The 12028-nt window shown below is 37.7% G+C and overlaps 1 protein-coding gene across 1 annotated transcript; it reads right to left on the minus strand.

Annotated features, from left to right (window-relative positions):
• Positions 1–401: 401 nt before the first annotated feature.
• Positions 402–8258, minus strand: LOC141775394 (zinc finger CCHC domain-containing protein 7-like). Its single transcript, XM_074648722.1, has 8 exons — positions 7403–8258; positions 5547–5599; positions 5019–5129; positions 4193–4363; positions 3935–3970; positions 3167–3271; positions 2791–2908; positions 402–1348 (listed from the first exon to the last, which is right to left on the minus strand). Exons 1-8 carry the CDS (start codon positions 7779–7781, stop codon positions 879–881), a joined length of 1443 nt encoding a protein of 480 aa, XP_074504823.1. The 5' UTR covers positions 7782–8258; the 3' UTR covers positions 402–878.
• Positions 8259–12028: the final 3770 nt, after the last annotated feature.

A 12028-nucleotide genomic window follows, 5' to 3' on the forward strand; every position in this document is an offset into this window, starting at 1 on the left:
ATTATTTTGGTCTGGTAAACCCCGGGCAGCTGCTCAGTTCATTAATAATTCAGCAGCTTCATACCAGGAATACTATAAGAAGACGAGGCTTTGAAAGATGTATACAGCTTTACAGGTAGACGAGCTCTACATATGTTGTTGCTTAAAGCCTTCTCCCATATACTATACAAACCTGAACCCCTGTGCTTATATGTTTTCACCTATCAGACGTCACACAATCTATATTTGAACACAAATATACACGGAAATCTATGTTTATTGTCTTTAAAATAGAAATATTACCCTTTTTTTGTGCCTCTGACCTGATTTCAATTATTTCAATTGCAGAAAATTATATGATACTGTAAAACTTGCATTATATTCAGGGGATAACAAAGACCTACAACAATATACACGAGATAATCTGGAAAATCTTTGTTTATTGTCGTTGTCTTTACAATAGAAATATTACTCTTTACAAAGACAGACCTGATTTCAATTATTTAAATTGCAGAAAATGATATGATACTGTACAACTAACATTGTATTCAGGGGATAACAAAGACCTACAACAATATACACGAGATAATCTGGAAAATCTTTGGGGCCAAAATAGGCAAAGTGTGTAGAAAACATACCCCAAAATACTGTATGTTGAAAACTGTACTTGAATAAAATTTGGCCCAGCCAGTATAATAGTAGATGTACTTGCAGAACAAGGTTAAAGTACAAAACTACATTCATACCGGCCACACTGACGATGAGCACCTTCAACTGTACATGCTATTCTATAGTTTTTTTTATTTGACAATAAATAAATGAATGAAAGACAAATACAAAATATTTTTTTTGGTTATCAAGTTACATTTGTTACTCCTTGAAATAAAAATAATCACACTTCATCTTCGTCGGTGGCGCACTCTTTGTTTTGGGGAAAGAAGGCTTTCACTACCGATGTCTACACCACCATGGGGACATAAATCCCCACGTTTTATCCCTCCTCTCCTCTTCCACCTCTCTGCCTCTCTGCTCTTCCTGCTCCTGCCACCTGTCTCATCCCTCCTCTTCTTCTGCGGTGGGTGTGTGGACCTGAAGGGGTCTGCGGGGCAAACTTCATCATCAAAGTACCTCTGGGATCTCCCCAGTAGTCCGCCTTCTCGTCTGGCTTGAGCCTCTCTCCTAAGCTTCTTCACCTCCCTTCTCTCTCTGCGCCTCTCTGGCCACTTCTTCCTCCTGCCAGCCCTGCTACATGTCTCCTGCTTTGTCCTGCTCCTCCCCTGGACAGGCTGATTCTCCTCGCCGCTCTCGCCTGTTGCTTCAGACAAGGGCTGCTGGTCTGAGAGAGGCCGCAATCCAGCACTCAAAAGCTCTGAAAACACAGCGTTGATAGGGAATATTCCCTTGATAGTGAGTCTGTATAGTTGAACAATAAGTAAAAGGGGACATATCTAAATTTTCAGGTTCATACTTGTATTCTGAGATTCTACTTAAACATGTTTACAAGCTTTAATGTTCAATAACACAATTTTTTTCTCACACTGTCTGTCTGAAACGCTCAGTTTTAGCACCTGTCTCTTTAAGCCCCCTCCTGAAAAAGCCCAGTGTACTCTGATAAGCTTGCGAGTAAAATATGGTGCACCTTTGCAAAGGTAGTTCTCAAGCCGTGGGTGATTTATTCTAATGAGCCTGCAAGTGACGTAGGAAGGGGAGCCAAACCTGAATGGCTTGTTGAATCAAATGTTTTCTGATCTAGACCCTCAAAAATCGCTCCTTTTCATACAACCGGGCACAATCCGGCGAGAAGTGATGACAAAGGAGCATGTCTCTTAAATGGAGGGGAAAACATTTGACTGCAGGAAGAGGCGTCACTTTAAACAAAGCATGGATCTGTCAGAGCGATCAAGATTTATTGTGTCATTAATCGTTGACGAGATAATGATGCCACAGAGAAAAAAAATTATACCAGCAATCACCTGTTGACTGCTCTGCTGTATGGTATTCACTCATTCAGTTATAATAGCATAATGTGTTGTACTCCGCTATGTCGGGCTAAGACTGTAATGGCAATATTCCCGGATACCCTGTTGTCTTTGTATCAGCCATGTGATCGAAATAGGCATGCACGCCGCTTTCGCTGACTGAAGTGAGTGGGGCATCTGGCGTATGTGCGACAGAGACACCTTTTAAATGGTGTGCAGACTCCGCCTACTCGGCACACCACAGGCGTATGCCGGCGGGGTAATGGTGTCTTATTTCACAGTTTGTGCGTTGGTAGGCACTCCAGATACCCAAATATATGTGCACAAGCACTGAAAAAGTGAGTTTTTCATGATATGTCCCCTTTAAAAACAGGCTGTTGTTTACAGCTGCACTAATTCATATTTTTATATAAACAACAGGTCAAATGTAATGCGTAACGCTCGACGAGACAAACCAACAGCAAATTATCAACCGACTCTGCAGTTATCTGCAGCTCCACAGAGCGTCTTTCAGCTCATTGTGTTGGTTTTACAGCCTCCAACTTTACTGTTTTGATTCACTCTCACTGCTCACATTAAAAACTTGCAATAAATCCTTCATGAAGGCTATAATAATAAAGTTTAAACTGTTTTAGAGAGGTGTTGATTCAACTGTATGATCATTTTGGATGCTGCAAGTTGTGGTGCTGCTGAATTGAATTGTGTAATCTATTATTTTGTCCACCCTATTTTATATCAATGAGATCCATTCATATAAACACACTATTTTATGCAAATGTTTACATCATTGTATGTATAATAATACTGTATATACTGATATATATTTTGTCACCTTTGGCTCTTTTCTGCTTCCTGGTACGACACTGGAGGATGTCATCTATGGTGTCATAGTGGCAAACATAAGGCAGTGAAGGAAAAGTCCCACTGATCATCCTCCTCTTAGCGCACTCCTGATAGCGACAGAGTAGAGTAGATAAAATTGAAAGTGAGCGAGCAAGAAGAGCAGGTAAAGTAAAGTCAAATCCAAAAGAAGATACAGAAAGAGAGGGGGAGAATATGTTGTACAGACTAGGTATACAGAGAGAGATTGTGTAAATAAACAGACAGAGAAAGAGAGGGATAACATATTAAGGGAGGCAAAGATCAAGTCAAGAAGGAAAGGAGAGATGGTAAAAGTAAGAGCAGGATTCCTTCCATTTGCCACTTACAAATCCATAATGTCCCCTCTTAGAGCAGTTGTAACAATGAGAGGGGCATTTCTTATGTTTGAGGGTGTGGACTCTCCATGGCGTGACTGGAAGCTCTAATCGGATCTGGAAAAACGATCAAAACAAAGAACATTTTTAAAAGTGGAAAAAGGACATGAGTTGATTTTGTTGAAGTTTTATTAATACACACACTAGGGCTGTCATGATATCAGATTTTCCCTACACGACTATCGTGGCCAAAAGAATTCAAAATAACGATATTATTGTGATATCTAAAGAAAATCAAAAAAATAATAATAATAATAATAATTATGCCATCAAATTCATCTTTAACTGTGTTTAATGTGTGTTTTGTCTCTTTTTCTGGCAAATGAATTACACTCAAAATACAAGTGTGGGGATGTGGAGAGACAGTCTGTAAACATAATTGTATATACAGTATAAAATTATTTAAGAGGGGCCGGATTATTTACACAATAGTTTTATTTTTTATTTATTATGTAATAGAATTTTCAATTGTCAATTCCGGTATATCGCGGCACCCCTAACACACACCAATGCATTCAAATTTCCATTTTCACCAGCCTATTAAAAAACATGATTAAGATGGTCCTCTGCCACATCCTACTTGTTTGGATTCATTATAATCTCTAATTTTAATTGGTGGGTGTTACAGTCAGCCAGAAAGGCCTTTTAATGTTTAGCGGCGTTATGCATGATACTTAGTAAAAAAAGATGAGATAAGAAAAAGTCAAAACATGAACTCACTGTCAAGTGGTATTGTCTCCATGTATCAGGGCAGGCCTGAGGAAAAAACCCAAGGAGAAAATTACTCATTTGAGCAAGAATACAAAAAAGAGCATTGTGCAGATGAGGAACATAAAACAGGCCCACACACACATGAGACTACAGAATATGTCACCACACAACTCACAAATCCTTTCAAAGTATCCTTCAACACAGAAACGCACTCCCAAACACAAACACTCACAGGGGCCAGACCTGGGGGCTAATGGACAAACTCACATCAGAGAGGTGCCCTGGCATCCCACAGCGCTGGCAGTGTTGGTTCCACACCGGGGGCCTTGCACAGGGCTTGAGGCCATGTGAAGGCAGACCACAGCTGGGGCAGGGGCGGCCCGGACAGTCCCTCTGGACGTGGCCCTGTATCCCACAAAGGACACAGGTGGGACATTTCTGCTGACACAGAGACAAAACAGATTTTTTTACAAGAGTGTTGGGATCTTTTCAGGGATTACACTAACATGTTTCTCTCTCTGGTGCAATTTATGGCAGTCTGTAAGGGACAGAAATATTGAAGGCTGGGTAAGCTAGTCAGTTAGAGCAGAACTCGCCAGAAAAATACAGAAAAAAGGTCACAATATGAAACATTAATGTTTTGTTATCTCTTTTTCAATTTGACAGCATCATTTCTTGTGACTTCACAGCAATATATTCAATGTTTAAGCAGCTGAACATATGAAGGACAGTTTTCAAAAGAGAGAAAAGACCAAAAGATGTGCATTTTAGCATTTTGCCATAATTTGATAGATCAAAATATAGAGCAGCAGGAAGCACAGGGAAGGAGAGGGGAATATCAGCTGGACTCCAACGGGAGATCAATGAGACACCTGGACGCCCCATAAAAGTGATTTTAGTGAGCCAGAAAACTCACCAGCTGTGTAGGTATTTCAACCTGAATCAAGGTTATTAATCAACATCTGTATCAAGCTCCTGCAATGGTTAATTATTCTACAAGACTGTGATATGTGCGTTAAAACTACCTAATGACATTGTGAAAGTATATTATGTGTGTGTAAAAATAAAGTGGTAGATGAGTGTTTTCCTTTACCTTGTGGTAGTAGCAGCTTTTGGCAATGTGTCCCGTCCTGTTGCAGATGTTACAGATCAGAGAGCGACCAGTCAGAAAATAGCGGCTGGGCAGAGACTTATCAGCACCACGCTAGATAATGTGAGAGGACAAAGAAAGGACAGACATTATTTAAAAAAGCAGTCTTATAAATTCATAATACAGAGTACATATTCTGCAGCCAACAATTTTGAAAACAATTTTCTTACCTTGTTTTTCCACAGTTTCTAAATCCATACTGATTTGTTTTATTACTCAAAGCTTATCTTTACAATACATATCCTAAGCACAGTGAAGAGTTTCATTTTAATTTCACCTTAAAAGTCATTGACATGTCTTTTTTATTCATGCATACATTTCAATTAATTTGAACAATATTTGCTTTGAATTATGACAATGTGCCCCTTAACAGAAACATAATAACATTAATAATAATAGTAAATGCATATTTCCTTGAATAAATGAGCTCTACTGTAGTATTCCTGAAAATTAATAGATATCACAAGTTACCTTGTCTTTCTCTGATACAGCCCAGGTATCCTTCACTGATTTCACAGTCTGATCTATGATGGAGAAAATGAACAAGGAGAACATTAAGTTTTATAGACGTAAATGTGTTCCACAATTAAAGTTATAATCCTGTGGTTCTCAGGCAGGAAACCTCTTGAAATGCAACACACAATTTAAAAAAAAGCTTTTTACAAATCAAGGATGGATCAGGAGTTTTTCCCAAGCCTAGTAAATCTAGTCTTTCCGAGGTCTTCTAAAAGCTGTAGCTCAGGACTGAAAAACACTTGACCTTCCCATAAGAACTATAACTGAGGTGAGGTGTAAGGGAAAACTGAAAAACCTCTCTGCTCCAGTGGAGCTGCTAGCTGGCCAGGCAAGATGTAGTGGTTGTGCAGCGCAGCACCCTGGTGTGAATATGAGTATCTTCATTAATGTGAAGCAGAGCACCTCTGAAAAACTGAGTGCACGCTGAGCAAACTGCCTCTGAATATGTATTAAAATAATATGCACTCCCATAGATTTACAGAAATCTCTGTAACTCTCTACTGTTTTTGCATGAAAAGTAACTACAGAATTGTTTTTTCTATCTGAACTCATCTTTATTTTTTTTAAGATAATCCTAATAGTTGTCCAGAGATTTTATTATAAATTAACTTCAACTGAAAGTCCTTAAATAGTAACAGCAGTGTAGCCTGTGAGTACATCACCTTGTCCCTATGAGATTAAGTGGAAATAATCTGTGTTCATTTTTTTTACTTCAGTAATAACGTGTCAGAAAACTAAGGCGCAATTCACAGCTGTGTTCTCACTGTTTCAACTAAAATCATATCATGTCACATAGGCTACTAACAAGCACAACAGTTTGTGCAGCACCTTGTTTAATCACATTACATGTGATTTATATCACATTCACATGTAAATGTCAATGTGATGGATAGTTCAAGTTCATGGGATTTGTTTGTTTTCTTTTTTGTGAGTTAGTGCATAGTTGCATTTGCAAATGTGTATGTATGGGTGCAGGTGTGTATGAATAAATGTGTATTTTTTCTGTTGTATTTGATTTTACATTTCATGTTTGATTCTTGTATTATTATTTTTCTCATCATTACATAGCAAAGTATATCTTTCAGCACATGTGATGGACACTCTTGGACATATTGTTTGTACTTCACTCACAGTTTGACTTGTTTTCCCTTCAGGTAAACATTTCAGATATAAAATACATTTCCTTGCACTAGCCCAGTTCTGAGGTCTCTACACTGGCTCCCTGTCTACTGCTGCTGGTTTACAAAGCACTAAATGGTTTAGGGCCAAAATACATTTCTGAACTTCTTCTATGTTATGAACCATCCAGACCTCTCAGGTCATCTGGATCAGGTCTGCTTAGTGTCCCCAGAGTCAGAACTAAACATGCAGAAGCAGCGTTCAGTTTTTATGCACCAAATATCTGGAACAAGCTCCCAGAAACCTGCAGGACCAACTCCAACTCTGAGTTCTTCTAAATCAAAGCTTAAAACGTTCCTGTTTGCTGCTGCCTTTTATTAAACCAGATAATGATCTTATACTGCACTAGAGCTTTTACTCTTGTGTGTTATACTCTATTTTAGCTTTTATCCTAGCTTTTATTTTTAGCTTGTTTTTATTTTCTGATCTTTAATGTTTTTATAACTGTTTTAATGATGTCTTAATGTTCTTTTGCACTTTGTCGCAATGTTCTTGAATGTTTATGTAAAGCACTTTGAATTGCCCTGTTGCTGAAATGTGCTATACAATTAAAGCTGCCTTGCTTTGCACTATAGGGCAACATTGAAACAGGATGATAGACAGCAACACAATGAGCTCAGGTAAAGTCTAACCTTCATCTCCAGAGTCATCCTCAGAGCTCTCCCTGTAGCTCAGGTTGAGGTGGATGCTTGAGTCTCCCACCTGCTCCTCTCCTTCCAAGATCATCCACTCCTCGATGGGCTGGTCCTCATCATCCTCCTCCTCGTCCTCCTGTAAACTGGATGTGGGACTCGTGGGGCGTCCAGAGTTGATGTTGAATGCCAGGAGGAGAGGAGGAGAGCTCTCCCTGCTGAGCCTCTCAGCTTGTTGTTTACATCTGCTGTGATGTTTCTGCTGACTGAACTTGATCTCTTCTTCTCCTTCTGAACTATTACAGTCCTCAATAAAGAAGCGGTGATATTTGCTGCCTTTCTCACCCTCATCATCTTCATTTTCCTCAGCATAGTCCATAATACAACCTTAAAAACAGCAGCTGAACAGCAGCACCACCCAACGACAGCTCACTGCACTGCTACCAAGCAGCTAATGGCTCATGTAACTTACCACAACTTTAACTAGTTTAGCACCGGGCTGACATACAATTGCCAGATTCGATGTTGTCCATAAAACATGTAATTATGAGGTGGATATGTAAACATTCAGAATATATATAGACACGTGGGTTAACATCAGGCTAACCGGCGCTATGCTAACTCATGTTAGCTCTGTAGTAGCCGAGGCAGCTAATATATAGCTTCATTAGTTTAATTATTGAACATAACCAAGTGAAGTGAAGTCTATAGTAGCACTTTACGGGCGCTTACCGTTTTTAGTTCACCATAATGTCGATCGCGACTTCATACAACACTAATATCTCCCTCCATAGCGGTATCAGTCACTTCTTCTCTTGTTTACATGTGAAGAACTATACCGGCGTTTCCGGGTTTAAAATGTTGGACAACCGAAAACTGCTCCCGGAGTTTAAAAACACGGACGTTTGACTACAAGAGGAGATGATTTGTTGATGTATGTTTTTGTCACCATTTTTAATACTTGTAGTAGGCGACTCATAAAGAAGGCTACTGTTAAATGATTCATTAATTACACTAACATTATAAATGGCTCTAAGTTTATTTGCTGTTTGCAGTGTTTGCTGTTAACAGCTGGCAGTGGCAGCTTGTTGTTCCCATAGCAACGACTTCCAGTCTCCAGAATCGGCTACTACTTATTAGATTAAGATTAATGTTTTTGATAAATAAAAAAAAAAATAAAAAAATAAAATAAGATAATAAAATAACAATAATAAAAAAATAATAAATAAGCATTCGGACCTCAAGCATTATTTTATTTTTTTATTTTATTTTGTTATTTCAATAGAGGCAAACATAAAAAGGACAACAGAAATTAAACAAACCCAAAGAATTTTTAAATAAAAAAACACCTGAGAATATGACAATAAGTTCACTTAAAAACTTTGAAGATATTGCATACATTCATTGTTTTCAGAGCTTTTTAGTTTTGTGAGAAAGAAATCTTTGACAGATATAGATCCATTTTTTTCGTAAATACAAAGACTATTTTTGGGAGGGTAAATTTACATTTGTGAATGTGGAATTTGGCGAGAACTAAAATTAGATTAATAAGGAAAAATGCATTACTGTCTTTGTCACTGTAATCATAGCAACCAAATATAATATTTCTATAGTAAAATAAAAAATCTGAGAAAACGTTACCATGTATAAAATAGCTTACATCTTTCCACAGCTCATATGTAAATGTACAGGAGCAAAATAAGTGAGAGCAAGTTTCAGGATGTGATTCGCAGAAAGAAGAACTTACATCTATGTCACTCTTTAACTTTTGTAAGAAATGTTTCACTGGATAGAATCTATGGATCAATTTGACACCTCTTTTACCTTATTTGTAGCATTGTTATTTTTCAGTTACTGGGGACTCTGAGGTCATTTCATCAGTATTTTCCAGGGAATTGAATGGGTTATACAAACTTATTTTATAGGCCGGCTCCAGCATTTTAGACTAAGTAGCCTGAATATAGGCCAACAAAAATGAAATAGGTGGACTATTATACTATACTACAACTATTTCTCCATATTGACTGTAGCTCTCACAACTCACCAAACTTTTGGCACATTTTACTTTATATTGATAACTGATCATGTTATTGGCTATTGAACAGTTAACTGCATGAACCACATGATTTTTGAGACTAATTGTGGGGTGCGTATATATTCTGCAGCCTATTTCTGAAATCCTGGCTATACAGTTCTTATCACAACACCTATAGCGGCTTCACAAGGCAATAGCACATTTCAGCAACAGGGCAATTCATAGTGCTTTACATAAACATTCAAGAACATTGCAGCAAAGTGCAAAAGAACATTAAGACATAATTAAAACAGTTATAAAAACATTAAAGATTAGAAAATAAAAAACAAGCTTAAAATAAAAGCTAGGATAGAAGCTAAAATAGAATATAACACACAAGAGTAAAAGCTCTAGTGCAGTATAAGATCATTATCTGGTTTAATAAAAAGCAGCAGCAGCAAACAGGAAAGTTTTAAGCTTTGATTTAAAAGAACTAAGAGTTGGAGCGGTCCTGCAGGTTTCTGGGAGCTTATTCCAAATATTTGGTGCATAAAAACTGAACGCTGCTTTTGTTAGGGCTACAAAAAGATAATGGAGCGCGTGCACCGGTGCGTGTGCGCCCAATCAAAGGCTCGTGCAGCTGTTCACAGCTTCAGGTGCTGAAGGCGCGCTGATGTCACTCTGCATACAGGACAAAAATATATACGGGACAAAATCTGAACAGTGCTCTATTAAAAACTTCAGTTTTTCTATTTGAATGAGGAAATGTTTGGTTCTCGGAGCCTCCTTCAGTAGGACTACAGACTTCTTTAAGAGTCGGTCTGGGATGGACGCGCGCTTTGGACAGGTGCCGCTCACCGTTACGCACTGTAAGTAATAATAATAATAATAATAATACATTTATTTATATAGCACTTCTCAAAACAGATGTTACAAAGTGCTTCACAAGACAATAAAAGCAGATAAATAAAGTAAAAGATATGGTAACTGCTAAAACAGAACATCACAGAACATATCAATAATAATAGAAGTGGTAAAATGGTAGGACAAGTTCATAAAACAAATATACAGTATACATAAATGTGTATAAATGTACACATGCCTCCAGAAACGGATGTATACATACATATATTTATACCCAGTCTTATACTTATAGGAATGCTATCCTAAAAAAAATGTGTTTTCAAAAGTTTTTTAAAAGTGGATACAGAGTTAGATGATCGTATATCTCTATAGGAAGTGGATTCAGGAGTTTGGGAGCCCTGACAGCAAACGCCTGATCGCCTCCCGTCACAAAATTGGACCTGGGAACAGCAAGAAGTAGCTGATCAGATGATCTCAGACCACGTACAGGCGTATAGGGTGTTAAGAGATCCATTATGTATTCTGGGGTCAGACCAAGTTGTGCTTTAAAAGGATGTTTGTTATTAGATTAAAGTTATGAGGTACCACCTGTAGCTCAGAGGAAGTTATAGGCTACTACTTCTTTTTTATAAAAAAACTCAATCTATAGGCTACATTACTTGTAGCTTGAATGCTGGCCATGCACCTTTTGATTGGTGTTTCTGTGCTCCGCTCCGGTGCGCCTGCAGGTCACGGTGGAGTGAACCAGCTCGGCGGTGTTTTCATTAACGGACGCCCGTTACCGCACGCGGTGAGACAGCGCATCGTGGAGCTCGCTCAACGGGGCGTGCGTCCCTGTGAGATCTCGCGCCGCCTGCGCGTCAGTCACGGCTGTGTCAGCAAGATACTTGCCAGGTAAAGAAAGAAAGAAAAGGGACTCAAGTTTGGTCATTTGTTTAGCCTATCTGTTCTTTGAATGTATTTCATTGTTTTTATTGGATTGTTTTCCACTGTTTTGTTGGTTTTTCTGCACATATTGTGTGCTTCTTGTTGTTGTTTAACTTTCGTTGTATTTTTAAAATTATGTTAGTTCAGATCTTTCTTCCTTTTTTGTTATTGTTTTTTTTCTCCTGGGGTTTTATATATGTGAACATTTTTTTAAATGAAATAAATATCTATTAATGTATTAGTTAGTTCACTGAGATATCTGTGATGAAGCAGATTCTGGGTGAATTGTACACTTTAAAAAAAATACTGTAATAATAATAATAACCATTTGTATAAAAATGTTCAAAACAAATCGTTAAAAAATGCATATCATTTTGAAATATATATAAATATTTAAAAACTAACCACTTTCATAAATGCATTATATTTATTCCCATGTAAACTAACATTTTGACTCTACATGTGTAGCCTGTTAACTCAAGTTTTACAGGCTATTTGTGGTCATCCAGGATGCATTGTTCAGAAATTAATTTATCTTGGATAGAAATTAATCCTGTTTTTGAGTCTATAGTGTTGCACAGTGCTGTTTCTGACTTTATTCCACCTTGCATGAATCACATCAGCATCTATATTCTCCTCAGCTGAAATGTTACTTTGGCCTATGTTTTTATGTTTTTATTCTGTATTGTTTTTATCTTAATGTTTGCACTATTTTGACTTATGTAAAGCACTTTGTAACTATGTTTGGAAAGGTGCTATACAAATAAAGTTTATTATTATTATTATTATTACTGACAGATATCAATCTTGTGAATTCAGGT

Source organism: Sebastes fasciatus, chromosome 10 (genome assembly GCF_043250625.1).
Source record: "Sebastes fasciatus isolate fSebFas1 chromosome 10, fSebFas1.pri, whole genome shotgun sequence".
Taxonomy (NCBI): Eukaryota; Metazoa; Chordata; class Actinopteri; order Perciformes; family Sebastidae; genus Sebastes; species Sebastes fasciatus.

Coding starts and splice junctions, on each gene's coding strand:
- LOC141775394 (XM_074648722.1), bottom strand. CDS start 7,781: ATGGACTATGCTGAGGAAAATGAAGATGATGAGGGTGAGAAAGGCAGC. Junction 3,272..3,934: donor GGAGACAATACCACTTGACA/GTGAGTTCATGT, acceptor TCGTTTTTCCAG/ATCCGATTAGAGCTTCCAGT. Junction 1,349..2,790: donor GAAGCAGAAAAGAGCCAAAG/GTGACAAAATAT, acceptor CTGTGTTTTCAG/AGCTTTTGAGTGCTGGATTG.